The sequence below is a fragment of the Maylandia zebra genome, linkage group LG12, assembly GCF_041146795.1.
Source record: "Maylandia zebra isolate NMK-2024a linkage group LG12, Mzebra_GT3a, whole genome shotgun sequence".
Taxonomy (NCBI): domain Eukaryota; kingdom Metazoa; phylum Chordata; class Actinopteri; order Cichliformes; family Cichlidae; genus Maylandia; species Maylandia zebra.
Window position 1 is genome coordinate 26447980 of NC_135178.1, and position 26940 is coordinate 26474919.

The window sequence follows — 26940 nt, forward strand, 5'->3', positions numbered from 1 at the left end:
ATAGAGCTCTAAGAACAGGCATCTCTATCCTGGAAAGAGATAAATGTACACACAAACATAAAAACACACAGACCCTATCAGCAGCCAAAGAGGGCCAGAGGGATCATTAGTGAAGGAAGAAGATCAGATATCGCTAATTCATCTTGGTCAAAAGGATTAGAGACACAAGCAGAGAGAAGGGGATATATACCGGGCGCCTGTGAACATTCCTGGTTTAATGTACTATTGTGATTTTGGAGTCATTAATCAGACACCAGTAGACACACGCCTACATAATGTTTCACTCACTCGCAAATGCAGTTCAGGTTCTAGTTCAGAAAGGTCAAGGTGACTGTTGTTAGTGTAATTCACAGAAATCGTTAGCAAATGGTAGCTCATGTTAGAGATTAACCATTCGAGTCTACAATCTACAACACAAATAATCATGATTATGTTATGGAAGGTTAACGCTTAGTGACGGCAACATTAAGTATTTTCTATATCATTTGTCCCTACTTTGCAGAGAACAGAGAAAACTGTAGTGGTGTGGGGCAGTGTGCAGCCTTCCAAATGTAATAGAAGTAGTTCGGTCAGGAAAAAAGCCAAGAGTCGGAGTAATAAATTGTTGACTGTGGTGTTTCTCCAAGTGCAAAATCAAACAGGAAAAGCCTAAAATCCAATTTATAACAAAATTAAATGGCTTGCCAATGGATCCAAGCATCCTGGATCCATTAAGACAAGTGGATCGCACATTCCAAGATGTTGTCCTGTGCGTGTTCGGGCTACTCGTTCTTCTGCACACAATAAGCCTGAAATAATTTATTGTTGTTGACGTTCCAAATTTTATGGAAGAAAACCAATCAAACAAGGAGTCAGCCCAGGGTGCCACACTTGTCACTGTTTTACATGTTCTCCATTTATAATGAAACAAGTGTTTTGGGGCCACATGATCCAACAATAGTGCTGTTATGTATGAAAATCATCTCAAAGCCCGATGAGTTTCTCTCGACTGTGTTGATAAACTTCAAGCGCTATAGTTCCAGTTTGACACTCGGGTATATTAAAGTTTCTTTTTATAGACATTTTAACAACAATTACCAGCTAAAAACAATTCACAGACGTTGCATTTACATCAAGAAAATCAAATGCCAAAGTTCGATAGACTATAGAAAAATCACCATGGTACTAACAAGCAACAGCTTAGTTTTTTGTGTAATTTCTAATAGCTAGTCAAACTACAGTGAGTTGCAAAACAAAAGAAAACTGAAGAAACAACACTTAAAAGTCAACAGGTGAAAAGCCTAACTATCAAAAAAAAAAAAAAAAAAAGAACAGACGGCTTGTTATCTTAAGTTTAACACATTTAAGTATCAAAACTAAGAGAACCCCATGTGACAAACAAGCAGAACATCCATTAGTTTATTATCTCATTAGTCCCTTTATGAAATTCCGAACAGGAAATTTGAATAGATGAATTATTCAAACAATAACAAATTAACATAATATAAAAGCAAAAGAAAACAGACAAACCATTGCGGTTGGGAATTATTACAGCTTAAAGTCAAATTAAACTTTTTTTGACGATCAAACTCAGGCTATCATGCATCACACCAAATATTGGCTTTTGTTACGATACAGATTGTGGGTATTTTGAGCTGCAAAGATAACAGGAAATAGCATAAGTGGTAAAAACCCTTCAGACTCGAGTAACAGTAGATTGGAGAAAGCAGGCACCCAAAGAAAATAGTCGGCTGCGCTGCTGGGAGTGTCATTTGTGCAATTTGAAGGGTGCACACATGCACAAACACAACTAAACAGTGCCACACAAAGAACCAGGATTGCACTCCTGATGCTTCAGTACCGACGAACTCCAACTGTGTATTGTACTGTAGCTGATGAAAAGACTCAAATATTCCGCAAAACATATGGCAGAATGGAATCAAGCAGAGAGGCAAGGTAGTGTAAACAAAATAAAAAGAGGAGATGATGCTACAGGGATATAAAAGAGATATATAACACCTGAGTGTATGCTGAGGATGAAAACACCATGTATGTCCCCCATCAGACAATACAAACAACTCTAATCCACCAACACAAGTAAATGTATAAAAATCCCGAGTAGCCTTTTCATACCTCATATAATGTGCTCTGAAAGACTATTTCTCCAGAAAGCACAATATTTAACCTCTCATATAAGAATTCACAAAAGTCAGCCATCAAGTAACCACCGCATGGTTTGACATTGAGTGGCCTGCCGAGTAATGCTTCTCGGTTTATTTAAAGAGTTTACTTAAAGGTAAATCTCTGGTAAAGCTCTAGTGTTGGTAAATGTGCAGAAGAGCTCCAGCTAACACTGCTTTCTTCTGCTTGAAACTTTTCAATAATATTTTCACTGTTTACAAGTCTCATAAGAGGAAAGCTGTAAAATCAAATGAGTCCTGAATCACAGTGGTGAATGTGGGCAATAATGGAAATGATGATAATGTTGGCGGTTGACTGCAACAAAGGGACAGTGATTGAAAGTATCCTACCGTGGTCTGTAATTTTACAAGACACGAGATAGAGCTCCTTCAAACTTCTCCCCTCCTTGGCAATGATTTCCACACACCTACAAAGAGACACAGAAAAACAATAAATGTTTAAAACATCACCAGAAGCATCTGCGTCGTGTATATTGTGTTTCAATATTCCTTGAGGGCAACACTGCAATGCAATCCTCGATTATGCACACGCACACAGGCACGTCGGATTATTCCACAGTAAAGGTTAAAAAGCACTGCTGCAGGGTCATCTTTTAACACACATATTAATAATTAAATACCTGATCTGATTAAAGAAGTATGCATCAACACAGCCAGAGTGTGTGTGTGAATATGCGCATGTGTGTGCCTCTCATACACACATTAGTTGTAGGCCTGCTCACTTCAAAGAGGCATATCTGCATTCAGTCCACTGTCTGATCCCGAAGGACCAACACAGTGTGAGTGTGTGTGTGTGATAGATAGACAGCATACACTAGAGAGTGCCACGGGGAAGATCAGAGTATCTGTATCAAATGATTCTCTTTAAATGTCTCTAATGAGAGTAGTGCGTGCAACAAGTAGATTTTGATCAACGCATTTGACCCATTAACCTTCAGGAGAAAATGTTTTGATCTTGACGCTGGTGTTCTTTCATGAAAATTTATGAGACAAAACAGACTAGAAGCACATACACATGCATACTGTACAGCTCTCGTGTGTGAAAACAGAGGTGGGAGAGAAATCGTGATGTTCAGCTGACTGTTGCAGGTGAGTTTCAAATCTCAAATACAGAAGTACTAGTATTCTGTAAGAAACTGCTTTACACAAATCTGAACTGGCGACTGGAGGTTACTCCAAAATGCACTCCATGAAAGTCCAGGAGCATGAGTGAGAATCTGAGATTTCTTTCCTTTTGTGCTGTTCATGGCACCTCTTTAATATCTAGCAAAAAGGACTTAAAATACAATAACGGCTTGCATAAGATAGATTTCTTTTGTTTTTTTCTCCACGAAGAATTTAAGGTTGCCCGGTTCATGGATTTCATTTGATGTGTGATATATATAACACCAGACTAATCAAGGAGTAAACAGGTGCTAGAGAGAGAAGTTAAAATGTGTGTTATATTTTTGAAATTCTTATTTCTGAGTGGAGCCAAAGCTGTTAAAATGTGTACTGACCCATCTGCTTTAGTTCACTGGACTCCATCTTTATATTTTGCCTTTTCTATTAAATTTTTGTTGCAGCGGTCCTGTGAGTCTCTCCATGTTATCAGGTTGTCTTTCACCCACTTTTTCACTGTCACTTCGCATCTCTGCCTGTTTATTTTCCTCTTTTCCTCTCTGCTTCTTACTTCATCCCACCTTTCTTGCTTTGTATAGCTACTCTTCTGTATCTCTGTCTGCGGCCTACTGTGTGATGGGGATAAAAGAAAACACAGACAAGACCTGTTGAAATTGGCAATTCCTGACTCAAGATTGTGCTGTGGCCAGCCGTAGATTAGAATCAGTTACCGCAGGGTCACAATATCATGCTGTTTGTTCGGGGGCTACAGTATTAGACCTGCTAATAAATTAATGTACTGGGAAGAGCTGGTGAGGAAACGGATAAAAAAGAAAGCAGCAATTGAGGGACTGCGACAAAGGCCGAGGCGAAGTGCATCCTCTGGGAGCTTGTTACACTGTGCCCAGGTCCCCAGGGTTAGAGCAAAAGCAATTAGATCAGACATCAATGAACGCGGGAGGGAGCAGGGAGAGTAACTACAGCAGGAGACAGTAAGTAGAAATTTCTGTACAGTAGTCGAAGGGCTACATCATGGGAGACTGACAGATCTAAGCAAGTGGGGGAGAAAGAGAAGAAAGACTAAGAGGCCATTAACAAGGCCTGAGTGAGGTGAAATGACAGGAGGTGGGATCGAAAAGAAAACCAAGCAAAACGAAGCAGAGGTGCACGAAGTGATAACCAAGACATGGTTCATGCAACCTGGATGGGCTTCAAGATGCATAAACACCACACAAACACCACGAAGGTCAGCTAGCATTAGCAATCTGATCCTTTTGAACAGCGTACAGACCCCCATAGCTAAAACCCCTCAATGGATATAGTGTTCATGTTTTGACAGAGCACAGGAGCCAATCAGCATGAGTCAGTTGCAGTGATGCAAGCACACAAGTGAGGTTCATAACAGTTTTAAGGGAGTGGCAGGCCTATACATTATTATAGTAAAGATGCAGGTGGGTTTTTAAAAAAAAAAAACAGATTGCTTTCTTTTAAAGGCCCCAGGGGGTCAAGCCTAAGTTCTCTGATCTGCAGAGTGTGACAGGACACTGCTGGTGGCTTCAAAGCCTTTCTCCAGCATTGCCCATCTTACTTTTAGTTGTTTATGCAGAAACATGAAAGTGAAAAGCTGAGGTGTTGGCACAGAAAAGACCACTTTGTTGGTACGGAGGACTGAAAATGCATTACTCATATCAAGTGTTACGGGAGTGAAGCTCTCAGAACTGGGACGACATGATAAATATTTGTATTTAGCTGTGTTCTTATTTGCTTCAAGATAGAGTAAAAGTTTTTAGGGAAAGCTGGTCTTATCTGAATTTCCTTGAGAGTTTGTAAGTGCACTTGTTCTTGTTTTTGGCTTACTATATAACCCTAGACTTAATGAGCATGGCATTTGAGAGAGTGATCGTGTCAGCACTCTAAATGAATTCATAGTGATGAAATGCATACAAATTAGAAGGAAATTCACAAGGAAATCTTTTTACACATTGTTTAGCAGCAAAGTCACCAAGGTTGGCTTTTGTCAGATTTGACAGGTGATTCTCAGACCATTGGTTTTATTCTTTTTCATTTATATAAGAGCTTAATCTAGGGAGAAAAAAAACACTGCCTGATAATGCTGGAAGGAAGGATGCTATATGATAAGGCCTTCTTGCATAATCATTTTGGTAAAACATATGAATGCAAACATGAAGCGGAGGAAGACAAGATCATTGCAATGTTGTTGAGAAACTACTGGTAAATGGGGACGAAGGTGGGGTGAAGAAGAGGAAAAGGAAAATGATAATGATTAAAGACGTTTTAGAAAGAAAAACATTAGAAAGACAGAAAGGTGGTGGATATGATGAGGAAAGCAGACAATAGATGTAGAGGTTAGTTGTTGACAGAATGACACAGCTGATGTCAGATGAAGGATTAAGAAAAGCAGTTTGAAACAGAGGTGGACTGATGAAGTGACAGAAAAATCTGGTGATGCGGTGATGATAAAACAGTGTAAGAGGCAAGAAGAGAAATATCACTGAAGAAGAAAATCAAGGAGTAGAAATGATAAGCTAGAAGATAACGAAACTGTGTCAGAATAATGGAGAGGAAAGAATCAGGAAACTGAAAAACAAAAAAAATGTTTTACTTTGTACTAAATTACTGAGGCAATGATAAGTGAAGAAGAAGCAGACAGACAATGATTCACCACTTATTCAACAAGAGCTGCAGAGGGCTTAAGCCTAACCCATCTGATGCTGCGTGAGAGGCAGGTTAGATTCTGGACACGATGCTAGTCCATCACAAACAGCTCATGCCCTCATGCACACCTACAGCCAATCAAATGAAAGCATGTGTTTGGATTCTAGGAGGAAATGCAGGCTGGACTCAAGAGAACTTGCAAACTCCATACAGAAAGACTTGAGTAAATTGTAAATGGAATGGTACTTTTATAGTACTTTTATAGTACTTTTCTACTCTATTTGAGCACTTAAATGCTTTTTTGCTACGAGTCTCATTCACACATTCGATGATGCGCTTTTTTTTCTTCGCCTAAGCATTTTTATACACTTACAGTCACACTCCAAGGGCCATAGTGCTAACCGCTGTACTTGTGTACCATGAAATGATGAAAATTTTAAAAATGAAATAAATAAATAAATAAATAAATAAAAGAAAGGAAAGGAAAGGAAAGGAAAGCACCAGAAGAAAAGGAGGATGAGGAGGATGACGTTCAAGCATCTTGTATATCGTACAGTTATGCAGCTAGCTAATACACAGCTCCAGGCTATCTGTTCCAATAAAATGACAATAAAATGGTTTCTATGATAACTAGGTACCACATGTGTACACGAGTACACATGTGTACACGAGTAGTGTACACATGGGGTCTCATCAGGGGTCATCAAGATGACCCCTGATGAGACCAAAAGAGGTGAGTCTCATCAGGGGTCATCTTGTAGTTTACGGTCTCTGTAATGCCAGCACAAACAGCTAGAGGTAAACAATTAAAGTGTCCCTCCTTTCTTAATCTTGTTTTTACAGTTAAACCTCAACAGGATCTAACTGTGGTTCAGTGCTTGGAGAACCGGGGAATTGTTAAAGTTTATCATTCGTAAAAGCAAAGTCAGATGCAAAATTTCTATCTAAACTGAATTACTAAATCCATACCACTGGACCTGAAGGAGCAGTGGTATGGATTACTCCAACTCTAAAACATTTTAGATATAACTGTGTTTCCAAGACAGCTAATGCCGCCTGCCAAAGAATGCAGCCTTTCTTCAACTCTAAAATCATAAAAAAAAAATTTAAAAGTTGTTTTTAATGAATACAACACATCTGCTACCTGAAAGAAAGAAAGATGTTATTATCCCATTACTGAGCCAATATGTAGAACTCTCAACGGTAAATAAACAATTTAATTATTTCTCTGAAAACTTAAAGCTCTAGATGGAGCTATATTTGTTTTATACCATCAGGTAAAATATATATTTTGCTCATACTTATTCACGCTTCCTTTGGTATTTTTCCAGAGAGAAAAAAAGAGTTTAACTTACTTATCTTCTGATTAACAAAATTTTCTTTCTAGGATCTTGTGATCTATATATATATATCTATATATCTATATATATATATATATATATATATATATATATATATATATATATATATATATATATATATATATATATATCTGCAATTTTTATCTTGGAATTAAATTTGCTCAACCATATTTCCCCAACTTGCTCACTACCACTGCAAAGCTGCATTCAGTACGTAGCTCACTGAAAAAAATTAAGACAAAATTAGATTTTAAAGGCTACTGTGTGATGGGTGAGCAGTATTGACTTCTAAAAAAAAAGAAGTTAATAAAAAGATTCTAATCCATCCCATTAAAGGTGTTATTTACAGGGACTAAATGTAATTATTATGATGTGTTATGAAGTGTTTTGTTTTTGTTGTTTTTTTAATCCCAGAGAAGCACTTTCATAACTAAAGCAAAATAATAGAACTGAATTTTAAGAGGTAATAAATCTTATCAATAGTGTACTAAATTTTAGGAAAATGGACTTTGAAGTCAAAGCCAAATCACTGAGGTAGGTTTTTCTTTAGTTTAATTCAAATGGTTTATTAAGACATCAAAGCTGAAAAAAATAGTAAAGTACATAACCTGGTATACGGTCATACTGCAGCCCTGACTATTGTTAAAAACAGAAAACTCCAAAGGATGAGCACCTAGAAAATCGCCAGCCAACCAGCACTGTGCCTAAGGACAAGCGGCCTTTGACTGTATTTCATGTGTGTGCACATGCTTGTGCGTTTTGTCGTATAATCAGAGTTTAAGCCTTGACAAAGCCTAGAGATCAGCCCTTAATACTGGCACACTGTTTGATCAAACTTAATCTCTCCTATGAGCATGTTGCCATGGTCATACTCAAATTAGATAACCACAATGCTTATTTAAGATTTATGTCTCTATGCCACACGCTAATTTTTGTTATTTTGTATTTCTGTTGTTAGCTTAGTTTCCATCAAGTTACTGAAAATTAATCCAAACTGAAAATTATAGAGTTTCTTTAGTTACACAACTGTTATTGGTGTCACATCCTTCACTAGGAATTTAAAGCATGTTTTTGTAAGTATGCAGCATTTTTAATTCAACACTCCACTGGTTTCTATTTGTTTAAAATAGGGTAATTTGTCTGTGAAGAATTCTGTGGGCGACTTTCTAACACACCCAGTCTAACCACCTTATTAGGCAATATCCATACACACAGGGCCTACAGCAAGAAGATGCAAAAAAAAAAAAAAAAAGTGGGGATAAAGCAAGTGATGGACAACTTTGTGTGTGTGTGTGTGTGTGTGTGTGTATCATTACACAGTGAGTTGTTTGCGCTTGTGCAGTTCATGCATATGTCTCTCAGAGGTGAAGCTAATCTTCTTTCATGCAGCACAGCCAGAGGTATCCGAGCAGACAGGCAGCAAGAGGAAGAATAGTAACAATACTTGAGAGAAACAGAGGTCCATATTTATCACAAAGACTGCAGACAGTCTTGCAGCCAAGCAACATGTGTAGTGTTTCTCTTTAGCTAGCCGATCACAATGGAGCAGGAACAAAGACACGGCTGGGAGAATGGCTGTAGGTAGGTACACTAGCACAGTGTCGACCAATACAAGCCCTCGTCTCATCCCGTTCCTCACACAACCCACAATTACACGGCTGTCTATACTCACAAAAGAAGCAGGGAAATAGAAATGGCAGATTTTCCAAAGAAGAGTGTGAAAAAGGAAAAAAAAAAAAAGGAGAAAAAACTAAGCATCAAATGTATAAAGAAAAGCAGCTGAAGGTCTAGGGAGAGGTTGAAAACATAAAAAGTAGGAGGAGGAGGAGGAGGTAGCACTGGTGACAGACAAGACTTCAGACTTCCACGGCTGTCTTTAGACTTAATGAAATTGAAGGGCGGAGCAGCAAAGAGGAGGAGAGCGAGGCAAGACATGGTATATACTTGTGTGGAGAACGCTCTTGCAAAATTATTCTTGCTGTAAATTTTCTTTATATCACCAATAAATCCATAAGCACGAGCAAGGAAGCAGGGTTCTGCTTCCACAGGCGATGTGCAGCATTGAGTTTCTGGAATCCTCTATGCACAAAAAAAAAGAAAAAGAATTTTATAATGTTTTTTTCATTGGGTTAGTATCAATTGGTTCAAAGATATCCAATAACTTAAAAGAGCTCCTTAGTAAGCAAATACCTCATATTGAGGAATTGCAACAACAATTTTAAAATGAAGCAATTCAAATTTTATTGAAAATGTTCACTGCTTTTGAAGAGCTGATTTAATATGTGCAGACTGTTCTGTTGCTTAGGCTTTAGTCACACTACAGGTTTAGCTGTCTGTGAGTCATTGCAAGTAGTTTGTTTGCAAGATGATTCTGCACAGCTTTGTTGCAGGCAACCTGTCTCAGTCCAACTCAGACGAGCTGTAATCACTCCCAAAGTGATTGGCAAAGATTTGCAATTAAGGTGTGCAATCTAATTTATTAAAGCAAACATACTGCCAACAATCTGCCAACAATTTGTAATCAGTCTAAGTAAGCTGAGTTCCAACTTAACTGCATTACTAAGTTACTAAGGTTTGCAGCATGAAATTAAGTGCAAACTATGGTAAATTTAACATCGAAAAGCATGCCGTATTTTGCACCCAATGTGTGCAGTAGTTGCCTCTAAGTTAGCAAAACAGGTATAGGTGCATGGCTCAAAGCTGTGAGCACAGTAAAGTTTGGCTCTGTCCTGTAGCTCTTTACTCAGTCTCATGTGTTTAATGTTTAGAGCAGAGTGCAACATACTCCTGCGCTGTAATAATATTGGTATTATTGCAGCCCTGGTATTACTGAAGATGAATACATCTTTTTTTCCTGTTTTACAGTGAGCAGATCAGTACACACTGAAAACATATCTCCCCGTCTTTTCTCAGCAGTGCGCACACAGAGAGCAACATTCATGTGTCTTTCTTTTACTTTCCACAATAGACACTAATACATATATCTGTCAAAATGCATCGAACAGGACTGTGTTAAGGTGTTAGTTAAATATGCAAAATATTCCAAACTGTATGCTTTCTTCTTCAGACACTTGCAATCAAGTGCAAAAGAAAACACAATTGCAACTCTATATAAGCCTCAGCATCTTCGCAATTTAAAAAGGCAGCTGCCATGTCGTCCTTTTGTCTCATCATCATTCTCATCATGTGGTAACATCCCTTAGGTTTTCTGCTAGAATTAGTCGATTCTCTCGTGATCTACAATGCAAAAACACACACCTGGCTGCTTAATGTTTTTGCACCACAAGCTAAAAAAAAAAAAAAGCTTTCTGTCTCACACAGCCAGGCCCATCTTTATTTATTTTTGACAGCTTTTGCAGTCTCCAATGAAAGCCTGTTCTGACCTCTGTGGAAACCTAAGGGAATAAAATATATATTATATAACATTATATTATATAACATTACATCTATCTAAGAGCCATGCAAACCATTTGCCATGACCACAAAGTGTTGCATTTCTTAAAACAATACAAAACACAAACAGCACCACTTTATCTGAGTGCTGCCCATACAATTTATTCATGTGTTTTATTTTAAATGACCAGCAGGACATTTATCGTTACAAACACTGACACCTGCTTTGACAAGAAGTGGAGAGAAAGCCAGTGCTTACTTTATGCAACTTACTTATAACCCCAGCAGTAGGGCTGGGCCATATTATACCGTTCACGGTAATACCGGTATAATGTTAGGCAACGATAGGAAAATGAAATATCGCGATAGAATGGGAGTAAAACGCGCATGCGCAGTGCCTTTGTTTTCATACGCACATGGCCGATTGTTGAGTGAAACAGATGAACCAGAATTGGTTTGTAAAAATGGTGCAACTTCCGTGATGTGGAACTGGTTTGGTGTTTGTCCGTCAGATACACAACAAAGCACATTTTTTTGCAGAACATGCAAGCGGCCGTTGTTATTGTCATATTTGTCGGACTAAGATGCTCTTAAATCTGGGAGTAATCTGGGTCCTAAACTCCGTATGCTTCAGGTCAAACAACACTGCAGCATCACTTAGAGTTAAAAACTGTCTAAATTCTTTCATCTTTAATAAAACGATCAGCATTGCTGCTTTACCAGGTGTAACTATAAAGTTTAACTTCCAGGCATCCATGAAAACAAAAGTTATTACATTTAACGGAGTTAGAAGTTAGCAGGAAGCTAGCGGAAGTTAGCTCGCTAGTTTCGCTAGTTACCTAAGCATGATATAGCATGTTCTGACTGAGAGATTTCTGAAAAAAATCAAACGTACAGCTCTGCTATCACTTCCAACATAAATGAAGACAGGAAACTAAACAGCAGTGACGTTTGTAGGGTTACTGAAGTTGGGCTAGCTGGTATATAATGATGTGCTACGTGATTGCTAGCGACACAGCTATGTTCGCATAACATAAACAGTGAAGCTGGAGGACGAACACTAACACTTTTCCACTTATAAAAGTTAACGTGAAGGTTCCTCATGGTTAGAGACAAATGCAATCGCATGGCAGGGTGCTGTAAACGGACCAAACTTCAGTCAGGAGAACAACTGAGATAATCCATCCACAATATGAGGTTAGTCATTAATATACTGCAACAACATGGGAATAGAGAAGCTGCCAGAGAATTCAACATTAATGAATCAATGGTACAGAAGTGGAGGAAGCAAGAAGAATGAGTTTAATAAAGTTTGATTTATCTGACTGCTTTGTTTCGCTTAATGTGCCTTATAATCCCGTGCACCTTATGGTCCGAAAAATGCGTACTGCACACTGCAGTTTAATGTTGCAAAGCACCTCTTTTTAACTTCAGTGGATATTATATATGGTTATGCTCAGGATATGTCAGCCCATTTCTACTGGAAATGCCTTTTGGTTAAACTTTCAGCAAGGAATTTGCATTTGCACTGTTACATTTTTATAAAGCTTTAATGTACATAAAAACCAGCTTCTTGTTTAAGTGAAAATACATGGAAGGTTGTCTTTTTGCGCTAGTAATGTTGTGGAGTTGTATTTTGTCTCGCATCAATTATATCGTCGGTTATATCGTTATCACAAATTTTCAAATATATATCGTGATAAATATTTTTGGTCATATCGCCCTGCTCTACCCAGCAGGCTCTGTTTCTGATACATCTGAACCTTCTAAAAGCACATCCACATCAGCTAACCTGAATCATCTGTTAGCACAATTCCTCAAAGTCTCTGGATACTCCTTTTCCTTTGTTTTTCTTTTCTCCCCTTTAATGGATCAACACTGATCTCAAACTTGATACGCGGATACAATTGTGTCTATTTGTGTGCATTCGGTGTACGTGTGTGTAAGTTCAAGCCGTCTGAATCAGAGTCTGCTTCAACAATTAGGGCCTGGATGACTTCCCAGGCTAGCCTGCCATACCCACTGCTGTGATGAGAATCACATTCCTATTGTGTTCCACTACAGTTAATCATGTTTTCAAACGACTCAACAAAACGGTAGAGCATTCCAGCAGGTTGTCATCGGCCTGCTCAAGAATGTGCCGATGGGATCATAACTGGAGCCATAAATGCCCATGAATCTCGTCTTTCCTCCACAACCTGTGCTTTTTTTGGTTTGTCTGGGAAAGCAAAGCAAGGACTAAAACACCCTTTTTAAGCCAACCAACAGAAAGGAGAAACATAAAGACCCCTGTGCCCCTGTCTTCTCTTATCCGCTGTGAAGCCTGCTATTTAAATAAACATTTTCTCCAGCTGTAATCACAGGCTAAAAAAATAAGTTTCCAAAGTAAGTGGTAGAAGTTACAGTAAAGAGACACAGTCCTGCTCTGAGTAAATAAAAATTTGGCAGTTTGGGTAATAAAACTGAATTCAAAACTGCATCAGACTTTCATTGACATTTGATATAAATTCAACCGTAAACTCCTGGACGACAATCCCCAAGAACAAGTGTCACTTACAAACCGGTCCGTATTTCCATCAGAAACTAGAGTGAAAAAGCCAACTAAGCACTTTGTGAGGTTAAGTGGCAGTTATTCACTTGAAGTTCATCCAAATGGACAGCCTGTTGCCTTGCCAACACTGACGGGCCTCCGTGATGCACATGCACAAACAGTATTTTAAAGCCGCTTTTCGGTTGCCAGCAGAAACCAAACTGGGCTGACATCACTCACGCATCTTTCCACACTTCCTCTGCTACTCCTTCCTCCTCTCTCTTGCACCTAAGTAGTTTCCCTGAGGACATGCAAGTGAGATACTCACCTGTAAATGAATAACCGGGTTCTGTAAAGCAATGCCATGCCCCTATCTGCCTCCACAGTCAACCCACTGCAGCCATAACACAATAAATAACCCAGGAGAAGATGAGCACTGCCCCGTGGCAGATGGTGATAACACTTACAGCCTCAGGTCTGAGCTGACACAGTGGCGTGCTGCCTGTGTGTCTGAGTGAGAGAAGGTTGGTGAATCTCTGCCCATGTGAGACGATCAGTTAAGACAGAGATGGTTGCCCATGATAGATATCACTGTGTGGAATAAAAGTAGTGGATGCATCTGCTTTCCTACACACTATTTATTTATTCGGTCAGCTTGAAGAAGAGAAAATTGGTTAAAACCTTTCAGTATTAAACTCTGCTAAAATGAATAATAGCCTTTTTATCATTAAAGGACTTTTGCTAATTAATTACTAATTAATGAAATTGTAATCAATTTAATTATAAAACGCACTGATAGTGCATTTTATAGTAGGGTTAGTAATAGTAGTTGTGGTAACCACTTTTGAGCCCACGGAAATTGCATAGATTGATCGGTAACAGGTACCAATCGTGGTCCAATCCAGACTGACTGCAATTACACTCACACACATTGGAAAACATTTGCAAATGATTACCTTCTAATTTATAATAGAAGACAGATTGATAACGCAATCCGAGATCGTGTGCATTGTTCAGTGCAACTCACCTATAATGAAATGGTTCGGCTAAAGGGGACTTGACTCTGCTGGTTGCATTCTGGTAATAATTCCATATAAAAGCAACAGAATATTGTTTCAGGCCTCCGAGTACCACTATTTATGGAGGAATTTCTGAATTTACGTTGCATGTAAGTGCCAACCTGATCGATTCAATCGCAAACTAATAGCAGACTGACTCCGTCTTAATGTACCAAGGTTGTTTTGAAGATGCCAACCAGCGGTCGCAGATCTGATACCGCTTTCAAAGGCAACAAGGTTGTTAGTTCATTGCACGTGGTCACAATAACTTTGGTCGTGTAATGGTTTCTCTTATGTGTTGTGTTGTGTTGCTAAACATGTTATCTATCGGTCTCTACTGTAGAAACACTGGTAGAGTTGACCATTTGTGGGAAGTTAACCTGAGTGTATTCTTATTTATTTTTTATGAGACATCTTGTTTGTTTTTATGGATCTCTGAAAGAAAAAGTTTGATTGACTCAAATATTAATAGAAATTACTGAGTCAGAACATTTTTTTTCTGTTTCTGACATTAAAGCAGGTCCCTATTTCTTTGAAATGCTGTCCAAAAGCACACAATAACATTTCACTATGATTAAATGCGATTTCTCCTGCAGAGATAATACAACCAATAAGCACTAGCTAATAACAGAATCTTGTTTCAGGCTCTGAAGAAAATAGCCAGTCTGACTTTGATAAATTGAGGTGAGCGTGCCCCTTAGGGCTGCATATCATAACTCTTCTGCTCCATGTCCACATGCAGAGAGAGGTGAACTATTACGATGTTTACCAATATGCCTGACACAGTGGCACACGGTATACACCCTCCGCCAACTCAGCCAAAGCTAATTGCTCTGCACTTTGATTACTGCCATCTATTTTAATGAGAGCTTATCAACCCATTCTTTCCTGCCCGTTTTCTCTGTCAAACACACATGCAAACATGACAAACACATGCATGAGTGTGTGCGCACCACTTAGGCATATGTCCGCACACAGACAAGAGAACAATACTGTGTGCCACGTTTGTGATGGTGGCAGGAAATTGGAGGGTGTTCATTAGGCTAATGGATATGAAGAGGAAAGGAGAAGGGGAATGTGTGTCTGGGGGGGTGGTGTGGGGGTGAAGAGCAAGAAGGCCACTGAATTTAACAACAACAAATTCTGTACAATGGTCCAACAAGTCGTACTGCAGTATGTAATTTTCTTGCTACTATGATAGAGAGACGAATACTTCAATTACACGAAATGGCTTTAATTACGGTGAATTTGCCTCATAAGCCGACTCCTGTTGAGAACAAATGAACTGTTACATTTTTGGTGCTAGTGCTCACTGCTCCTGCAGCTTGGCTGGATGGACTCAGCTTCATTACGATCACTGGTTTACCCGCACACACACCAAGATGACAAAGCCTAATCAATGGACTCACACTGCTCTAAAGACTCTGGAAGAGGAGAAACAGTAGATTCCGAACTGGACAGGGTTGCTGATCGATGGTGAAAATGGCTTCTGCGATCCTTTGAACACATTCAGCACACTTCTGTCACCTAGGATGTTCAGTAGGTTTTCCTTGAAACTTACAAAACATTCTATTTTCCCACTGACAGTGAACAATGTGAGCAGAATATGCTATGACAGGCTGCGCATCACAGAGCGCACACAAGAATACTGTACTTAAACGAGAGGGAGACGAGAAAAGAGAGAACACCAAAAAGGGAGGAGAGTGCATTAGAGGGCTCGAGCATGACAACCGCATTACAACCACAAATATGCCAGATCACATCAATACACTGTGCCTCATCATTTTACGAGACGCTGCTTGTCCATGAAACTACTTCAACATGTCTAGTAAAACAATCATCAATACCACACACACACACACACACACACACACACAACATTCATGCCTGACTTTTGGTCTCTGACTTGATTTGTGGAGAGTTCACATTGACCTGATCATCACCCCCATGACCCAGGGCACCATCTTTGCACTGAGATGAGCAAAACTAAGAGAAAGCTGAAAAGCAGCAGTACTGTCTTACAAACTATACTCGCTCTAAGCTACAAGTTTCCAGACAGATTTGCTGACAGTTGCTACTGCCCGAGCTAAAGCAGGCGGAGGATTCCTCTCGCTTTCTTTTTACACCCTAACACCTACACCTACAGGATAATATCACTGAATTGTCCTCTTTGATTTACAGCGCAAATTGCTTTCACATTCCCTTGGTGTTATAATATTAAAGTATCACCTCTTACCAATAAAACGCACGCGTCACACTACAAATAAAACCCCCACGTAAAAAAATAAATAACCTGTAGTATAGGGAGAGGGCTCTACCACATACTGTAAAAACTAGCTGCTAATCCAATTGTTCCCTCTGTGGGGACAGGAGAGAGAAACATCCTAATGAGAAACCGGTGGCTAAATATCCATGATGGTAATAACAGTGGGAGCGTCTCTCAGAGCAGCCGTTTGACTCTGGTGACACACGGCCATTAAGTATTCATGAAAACAGATGTTGCTTTGCTCGCCAGCCCATTGGCCCAAACACCCCCTGAAAAATGCCAGAATCCTAAATGAATTTCCCAACAGAACGCTCCGTTTGATCCCCCGCCAAGAGAAAGTGAAGAGTTTTACGTGCTATAGGAGAAGGGAAGAAACAGACAACTATGGGGGAAGGAGGACAAGAATGGGGTTTATCCCCCTTCAAGTTGCTGTCCTATCAGCCTCATGCAACAGCTCTTGATCATCACCATCTCTTTCTCTTCATGGCTCATGCCACGTTTAGCACAATCTATTAGCTTGATAGCAAAGTCAATTTACTGAAATGGTCTTGATCAGGTAACACTTTCACTGGATTACTGCTAGCTAAGTATAGGGTTTAAGCTATGGCTTTCCATCCACAACGTATTTGTATGATAAGTGCACTAGGGCAGATTGTTTACAGGTGGGTGACAAATTACAGTCAAGAACCTGAACCCATGAGCCCTCAACTGAGGCGATCCAATGGCTCTGCTATGTAGGGTTCATTGCGCGGGCATGATTTGGCTACTAAGCAAAGTGGGACTGCAAATCAGTAGAAAGTAGTTCCAACTCATCTTTATCCTATAAAAATAACTTTCTATTCTGATGGGAGCTCCATCTACCATGATGCCAACGTCCACACCCACAGTGTGTGAATGATTTGATGAGTATAATAATCATCTGAATAACATGTTTGGCATTCCAAATCAGCATATCTCAACCCAATTACAGCCATATGGGAGAATTTGGACCGGTATTTTGACAGGGCTCCCAGCATCAACAATTATTTCAGCTATTATTATTTCCTTCACACTATATTACCTAAATCAGTATATAAATCCTTACTCTGTCCTCGTACTTAAGAATACCAAACACAGGGGTTAATCACTCTTGTTTATGCCTTCTGGGTTGTTTTTGTATCCATCTTTGTCTTTCTAATCATGTCAGTAAAGTTTACAGTCACATGGAAAAATGATGGATGACACATCTTGTAGCCCAAGAGGATTGGGAGCCAGATGTACAGCCTTTAATCTTTTTTCTTTGCATAACTAGTGATATTACAGCGTTCTCTTTACAAAGATCTTCTTTTTAGTGTGCCGGAGAATTGACCAGAGCTGGTGGTTTAGGGAGACAGAGGGAGGAAGACAAAGTAGAATAAGAAGAACAGGCTGTAATAGACAGTGTTGTTGATGGATGTGATTATAGCCTCTTCATGCTGCCCATTCATTCTCTATAGATTCCAGATGATAGCAGTGCTTGGCCCGCTCTTTCTTCCTCTCCATCTCACCCTCTGAGTGTTTTGTCTTGGGTCTCTTGCTTTCCAGCCCTTCATCTGAACATCCCATCCTTTTCTCCTGTCTTTCAACTTTTCTGTTACTGTTTAGCCCTCTTTTCTCTCTGCCCCATTCTTCTCCCCCTCTCTCTTTTTGCTCTCCTATCCCCGTGTACTTTCTTTGATGTTTCTCCTCCTCATAAAATCATTTTCTTCTCACAATCCCTTCCCCTTCTACCCTCTTGTTTTCCTTCACAGGGAGCAAGGAAACCCCATCACATATCTAAAACCTTCCTTTCTCCTCACCATAAAGCATTCTTCTATCCTTGCCATTTTTCCCCTCTTTACTACTGTCACTCATCCTTTCATGGGCATCACCCCAGTGTACTTCTCTAGAGTTTACAACAGGGTTCATATTTCCAAAGAAAAGACACCCCCTGATGAGTGGTGCGTGTTTGCCTCAAAACACATTAGCAGTGTTGAGTAAAACGCTATGACAAATGACAGGAGACTAGCAGTGGGGATCCTGTTGGTCATTCAGCCAGCCAGCAGAAGCACTGGAGTGAACTCCGGCACTACACTAAGACTCAAAGTGAAACCAATCCTCCAACCCCATACAATATCTGCCTTAATCTTACTCAAGCTCCGCTCATTACACACTCAGCATGGGTTGGAGACAGGCAACGCAGGGAGCTATGCAGCTGGGGTTTGGTACACCAACTGTGTGCGAGTTTGTGAGCATGCAGACGCGATGATGTGGTATCACAATCACTGCAAGACGAAGCCATTGTACTCAGATCAACAAGATTTACAATCCGTATCCTCCCCTCCTATGAGAGACACAACCACGGAGAATGCTAATTTCCACCTCCATAAACAAGCATCATAAGCATTACAATGACATGTGAGCATGTTTGCATGTCTGTGTAAGAATCAGCAGACATGCTGATACATAAAGTCTGCACACAGGACATGGCTGCATAGATTATGAAGTGATTTTATATTTGAGCATATGTGTGTGAATGAAAGTGTGTACGTGCAAGAGCAAGTGTCTGTGGACTCTTTTAACCTAGCAATAAAATAAACCCTGACCGTGATTCATTCACCACCTCCACCATGAGATGTGATGTCATCCAGAGTAAATTCAGACAATCCTAATTGTGCAGGGTGATAATGCACCCACATAAAGGCTAACATATTTCAACCCACAATAATATCCTCCGTAATCCAAAATCTTTTCAGCACCTACGAGTATCCAGCTAACATTCAAGGACGGGTGGAGCAAAGGCTCTGACAAAAGCCAGAGGGGTTGATAAAAAAGAAAGAAAATCCGAATTTTGTGCACAGAGACGCACACTACAAAGCAAAAAAAAATTGCTTCCTTCAATACATTATTTTCTTATGCAATCATGTGCAAATACACATGTACACAGACTCAACCCAAATCAGCAGACTGGAGGGCTGGAGAGGCACACCTCCTATTCTGCCAGTTCACTTTTATGTCTCGGCTTAGATACAAATCCACACAGCATGGAAGCTTACTCCACCACCTGAGGTGTGTGTGTTTGTGTTTATGTGTGCCAGTAGTGTGGGTATGAATGCCTAATCCACCACCTGTTTGTTAGATTACAAAGCCAAACCTTATCCAATTCCAGAGGGTGCAATTGGATGTTGGCACTGGATGCTTTAAGTGTTTTATTTTGGAATTTACATGCACAAGTCATGCGTGTATATGGGGTTTGTAGCCCATACAGTTGAGGCTGTTCCTCATTAATCAATTTATCAAAAGAAACCAAGAGCCAGAGCTCTACTTTGCAAGTAGTAAAACCACAGTGTGCTCCTTCTTAGCTCCGACTCACATAACCCATTTTCAGGTCACACACAGTAACAAAAAACCCCACAGTGAGGATCACTGGCTTGAGCCAAACACATGCTAAGATTATTATAGTTTTTAGCTCAACTCCTGTGTGAATATATAAAAAGCAAAAGCATGCCTTTCTTTGCCAATTTTTCTTTTAATGCAAAGTTTGTTTGAGTGATCTAATGCCTGCAATGACACAAGTAATAATCGCTTTTTGCTGAAAGATATTATAAGTTAAAATTCAGGATCATTAAAATTCCTGAACGCTGACGGAGCAAAGTTTATGTATATATCTAAAGAAGATTAACATTGAAAAACAAGCAAAAGTAAAAAGAAAAATCTGTTTTAAAAATTATACAATGGAACACCTCTGACAGCCGCGGCCCAATCTGTTCAACCACATGTCCTATAACCTAAACTTTTCTCATTTCTTATCAGCCCCACAGAGAGAACATGACAAATGCAGCAGAACAATGTTTTATCTCATCTGACACCCTGACAACAAGGAAATAAACATAAGCTGACAGCCAATCAGATCGCCCATCTGCTGTTCTGCCTCAAAGTGCCTGGATTGCCCGACAAGTGGTGAAGGAATAATTTCTGTGAGGGACATACCCCAGAGATGGTAAGTGGGGGTGCTGGTGGGGGGTGAGGTAAAGCGAGAGAAGAAGGAAAAGAAACAGAATACAGGCAGAGCAGAGTGGGCAGCCACATGGCAACTCTGGGCCACTTTGATTGGTGGAGGTATGCAGGCAGCCAGGCAGGGAAGACCAGGAAATGTAATTCAGGGAGGCTGTCTGGATATGACATCTCTGGGAGCTATTCAATCTGCAGCCAAACCCTCAAGTGGCGCCTCGCCTGGCATGGTGGCAGGGAGGTTACAACTGTGAGCTCACTGCCTGTCAACCCCACTACACCCTCTGAAGAAAATAAGATAGTATTGAAAAGAAGAAGAAGAGGACAGGAGACGGGGAAAAAAATAAAACAAAAGAAGTGTATTTATATATTAACAATGGAATAAAAAGGTGAAGCCAAAAATAAAGAAGATTTAGTGTGGGTTAGTGATGTCTTGTAGAAAAGAGGGAAGGCCAAGAGATGGAGGCACAATGAGCCTCTGGAGAATGAATGGGAGAAAGCCAGAGGAAGGAAAGGCGGAGCAGGTGAGAAAGTGATCCAGACGCCGGCTGTGATTCTTCTCTGTCAAACATGGCTCATAAAAAAACAGTGATAACTGACAGCATTGGCTGACGTCCTTCCCTTTACCACTCTATTCATTACAAAACCAAAACAATCCACCTCGCCCTTCCCTATTATGTCTTAGCAAGTAAATTAGGCAACCGTACTGATTGAATAGCTGTCCGTGTTAATTATATCTAAGACAAAATGTCATATATTAAAACATTATGCTCAACAGCTGGCCTGATGTGGAGGGACTAGAATCTGATTTGGTGTCAGAGGTGGATGGAATAAATCTCGTAATTATAAACCACCCACAGATGAATGTTAAAACCAAGGCTGAGAGAGTAATTTTAAATTAGGCGATCGACCACAAACAAACACATCGCTAATAAGGAAATGGGCATTTATCTGAATGGGATAGCGTCACATAACAAAGCCAAAAAAATAGGAAAGATCACTGAAGCATAAGATACATCAGGCTTTAATACTTTTGCATGGTTTTTGCAAAATGATCAACTAAAATACAGCTTGTCCTTAATTTGTTCACCGTAGCGTCATCAGAAATGTTTCAATGAAAGGATGGCTTTCTGGATTTGTAGAAAAATTTGCCTTATATACTGTATTTCAATGTATGTTTGCACCTCTTCCAGTAAACTGTTGCATCTATTTCCTACTTTCCCAGGACAATATGAAGAAGTCAGAGGTGCGTAGGTCAAATGCTGATTGGCTCATAGGTGGGCTGGAACAGGAAAAGGATCGACAGTTGAGTTCACCACAAGTGGGAAAAGCATGCAATCCATCAAAGATCCTTAAAAAACATGCACAGAGGCCGCAGTGGACACTTTTAATTGTTTTTAACACTCAGTTTTGTTGTAGCATGTTGTATAACTTCACACTCTCTCTGATTAGCTGATGGCCCAAAAACAGCACAAGCAAGAGTAGCGCACAGACTGGCTGTTTGCGACAATGCTGCCTCACAACAGTGAACAGACAATAATAACCAAAGCTGTCCGTAGTCTCTGCACAGGACCAATGCCCAACCCCGTTTCAGCCATTACGAGTAATAGGGGATTATATTTCCGCTTTCCTTTTTTTCTCGTTAAACACTGACTGCTTTTTACTGAGAAATGATGAAGTGATTAAGTTGTTTTTAAGGGTCGTCACAACATCTTGAGCTTTGCGAGGTGCATGAGCAGCAGCTCCCTAACTAATGTCAGGGGTGGGGGTAAAAACCCCCCCCCGACAAATAAAGAAGTTGGGAGCCACTGTGGAAACGGCATTTGGTGATACATTCCTAGATCGTTTCAGCTCACAGACCTTTCCACTGTTATCCAATCATCCGTAGATTTCTCTGTAACACTGTGTACGAAGTATTAAGAGGTGTTTATACACCTCTCTGAATTTAATTATTAGTAATTATTCATCTCTGGCTCTCTTCCACAGAGTGTCTTTGTCCTGTCTTCCTCCCCTAACCCCAACCGGTCACGGCATATGACCGGCCCTTCCTGAGCCTGGTTCTACTGGAGGTTTATCCCTGTCAAGGGAGCTTTTCCTTCCCAGTTTTGCCAAAGTGGTTGCTCATAGTGGGTCATATGATTGTTGGGGTTTTCTCTGTATTACTGTAGGGTCTTTACCTTACAATATAAAGCGCCTTGAGGCAAACTAAATTGAATTGAAGCAAACTGAATACACCCATTAACAGTGAAACAGTGCTCACTGTATAGCCCTGAACTTTGGCAATATACAAACAATTTCAGCCTAAGTGGATATTATTGTCAGAGTCACTGAGAACAAAGATGATATCAGTTAAACAAACTCCAGGCTTTCCATCTATTCATAAACATACAGTATGGGTAACCTCACATAACGTGTATAGTTTTTTTTATAGTTTACACATAACCCTGAAAATATCTCAGTATATTGAATTAGGATCATTTGCGAACGCACATGCACATTTGTGTAAAATTCACATGTTCCCATGCTTTTCACCAGATCGCACCTGGATCAAAGAGAAATGACATCATTGGAGGAAATGAGATGCTGCCATTCAGCTCCATTTGGCTTCCCTGCTGGTTTAGGGGGGTCCGATAGCAGCTCCTGAAGAATCTTATCAGTCAAGTTATGACTTCACTGTCTAGTCCCTGCCAGTCACCATTCAACCTGTGAGATAGACGATGACAGCTCGCCATTGGATGTTGCTCCAAAAAATCTTTTATCGAGCCCATTCATTCATACGTGCATACAGATAGAGAAATTCAGAGACATACAAAGACAAACAAACAGAATCACTCACCCCTCCTCCCTCCCGCACAGCCGCACTCATCTACCGTTTCATCCCAAAGAGACTGTACGCATTCAAACAAACAGAGGAGACGGTTATTGTCCAAATGCAATTATCTTGTACTGTCCATCTCGTTGACTGCTGTGGGACAAAGGGCCCTCTGTTGATGAGGATAGCAGTGTGTGAATGGGAGGTTAGACATCTTTGGCCTTTTCCATGGCTGTGGACATTCAATCTGCCATCCACACATCCCAGTGGATCTGATAACACTAAACAAACCCCAGAGAGAGCGAAAGAGGGGGAGAAAAGCCAGACGCTAATGGCTTCAGTATTGTGTGTAAATCCTCTCTTATCTTTCTGCTCTCTGTGTTAAGAGACTGGTCAAGGGCAGTGGGAAAGAATAAACTCTATAACCACAATGTTGTCTGCCAGCGTTCACCTCAGTGTAAACAGTTTAGAATAGGGCATGCCCATGCAAGGATGAGCATACATTGCGAAACACACACCTACACACACGCACTGTATGCATAAACTCGGTATCTAGACGAACGCTACAAAAGGCTGACCTGGCATTAGGCTGGAGCTAATTATTCTCAGCCTCTCGGATTCTCCCACTGGACTTCATTTCACATATGCGCGCGCACACACAGACACACTAATTCTTGTGCTGATTCTCTCTTTAGCGCTGTCTTGTCTGCGTCTTGTCGCGACGGAACAGTAAGGGGGAGAAAATGAGAAGAAAGGTAACAGTAGTGAGGATGGTGGAAAAGAAAAGACACGAGGATTATCCCTCTAATCCCCCTGTCAACTTTTAGGGATTATAGGGAAGGCTTGGCTACATTAAGAGTACAGTAGCAACCTGTACTGCTCATCTCCTCCACTTTCCACACACTTTATTTGGGAAAAAAATAAAAGCAATGTCTTTTTAAAATTTATTTGGTATAATCTGACAACAAAAAAGGGTAATGGCTACACTTTAATATGTTAATAAAGCCTTCCAGTGGCTCAACAAATACAAACGCTCTCAAAATCTCCCATTGCTCTGGTTGTAATATCTAACAAATATCTCACAAATTAATTAAAACAAAAAAAAGAATGTTCAATTTTAGCTGATCTGCCCAAAATGTATTAGCTTAAATGAAAAAATGTGTCTGGATTACTGGCTTACTGTATGTAAAGGTAGGTTTACCTGCACCACAGCTCAGAGCAGGGACACTTTATATTCATCCATCACATGCAGTCACTGCCAAAATCTTCGTATAAATGGATTCTAAATATCTGGCTGCAGACTGATGCACGCCTGAATGTGGGTTATACCAATTTGTGAATAACCTCATGACTCTGTCACAGCTATAAAAAAAAAAAAAAAGAAAAAAAAAAAAGAAAATCTATGAGAATTGTTCACTAGTAATTTGTGTTTAAATGACGAAAACTCAGGCAAAACAAAGACAACAAAAGAGGTCTGGAGGATCAGCTGAAGTTGGGTGTCATCGTTTCATCATCTCCACTTCTCAAGAAAGCTCTCAGAAGCTGGCAGTCTGTCTTCTTTGTAAGTTAACTGCAATTTTTCTCAGTGTGAGACCTTGTTCTGCATTCACTTAGGAAAAGACAGTTACTCGTGTAGTTGCTGCTCCTAATTTGCAACTCAGATGCGCAAAGTCAAACGCGAAGAAGAGGGAAATATGAACAAGATGCCCCTTGTTCACTGAGCAAAGCTGCAGAAGAAGATGGTTCAAACATCAACAATCTCTAAAAGGCACAAAATAGCTGTCACTTCAAGTTGCTGCCAAAGAAGACTCAAACATAGATGACTGCAGCTAAATTATAGAGAATTCATACACTTGACTTGCACGCATGCTTCCCACACACACTTGGTGTACGTGATGAGAGCAGGTGTTGGATGTAATGAGTTTGTCTACAAGCTGTTATAAAATGACAACTGGGAGTGTGGCCCCTATCGCTGGCAGATACACCCACTTTTTGCACACCGAACGCAAGCGCGCACAAAGGCACACTGCTGCTACATCCCTAACTACATACTTCTGTCAATACCACTTGTCTTTCAGGGAGCGGGTCAACTGTGAGCAGAGGAAGAGTTGTGATGGCACTGGTCCACACCTCTGCGCGCGAGTGTGTCAGCGCATGAATGAATGTTTGCCCATACTTCTATCTTACATACAGCTAGGGTGGACAGATGTCTTCCCGCATGAGATGTGTGTGGCAGATATGGTAATGTGTGAATTAATGTCACACGGCCACACCTTGCGGTCCGCATCACGCAGTCTCATCTCAAGGACACGATCGGCACTGCCAGCTACCGTGGCTGTAATTCACTCCAAATCCTCCTTTCAATCACTTTCACAATCTGCCCATCAGTAATACATCTTCGGGTGCCACACTCCCGCAGTTTCACCGCTCTTATCGGAATCATCATCAGACTCTGAGACACTTTAATTGGCAAGTGCAAGTAAAGAAGAGGGAACTTTTCTTGTTAGCAGCTGAGGCAAAAATCTTGGTCAATTAAGGACAATTGAAAGAAGATAAACCCTGAAAACACAGATAAAAATAGGACAAAACACAACATACCAAACACATTTGTACTTAATAGAGAAACCTTTTCCAGCATTAATAATTCACTTTATTCTGATAGGTAATAACATTTAAGTGTATGACTAAAAGCGTAGGATGAATGCATGGCCATCAGGCGCTCTTTGTTATTCACCTGTGGAGTTTATTCAATGGTGAAAGACAGGATCCACTAAGCGCTTGCTGGGGTCCAGAAATGGTGTCCTTCCTCCTTTTTTTTTACCTTCCTTTAAAAGTCCTTTCTCACTGTGAACACGGGCCTAAATGCTTCAGAAACCCATTAATTTGCATTCTTCCATCCATCAATTCTTCCATCTGTCTATCCACCTAAAAAGCTTCTCTGCCTTCCCCTCCATCCTTATCGCTCCATCTGTCCATCACTGCTCATTACTCTCACCAATTTCCATTCCTTCCTCTGTCATGTTTGCGACCATCCATCCATCTCCTTCAATAAAAACACAACAAAAACCGCAGGATGTGAGAATTCATTAATTTACTAGTGTTAACATGTAAATAAAGGTATAAGCATAGTCTATGTGCGTCAGTGTGGATTCACTTATTGAAGTTCTGCTTTTCAATTTGCAGGAATTTGCATTAAAAAAACACTTTTACTGCGGGATGTTAAAACAGTTCCTGCCTTTATTACTAAAGTTTTTGTGGATTGTACTGGCAATAGGGAAAGTTGTAAACAGTGTGGAATCACTATAGATAAATATGTTAGAGTCCAGGGTGAATCTTACTGACTGCTATAAACTAGGGAAACGACACAGGTAGGCACTTTTTAATTTGTATGCGTTTGCTTCAGGGAGAAAAAAAAATGAATGTGTCTATATAAATTTTCTGACAACTTCAGCTAGTTTAACCTCACAAAATCCCAAGTTTAGATAGCAAAGGGAATTAGTCTAAACACACAAAGCGCTGTTTATTCTCGGCTTTATCTGCAAACTAATCCGGACA

The 26940-nt window shown here is 40.1% G+C and overlaps 1 protein-coding gene across 2 annotated transcripts in view; it reads right to left on the reverse strand.

Moving 5' to 3' along the window:
- The window catches only part of fbxl17 (F-box and leucine-rich repeat protein 17), a 233582-nt gene that overhangs the window by 75688 nt on the left and 130954 nt on the right, over positions 1–26940 (reverse strand). The window contains exon 9 of one of the 2 annotated variants that reach the window (XM_004547163.3): positions 2511–2587. In XM_004547163.3, the coding sequence (XP_004547220.1) occupies positions 2511–2587 (77 nt within the window). Of the gene's footprint in view, positions 1–2510; positions 2588–26045; positions 26429–26940 lie in introns of those variants that run through there. The other variant, XM_076890956.1, reaches the window with a different exon arrangement.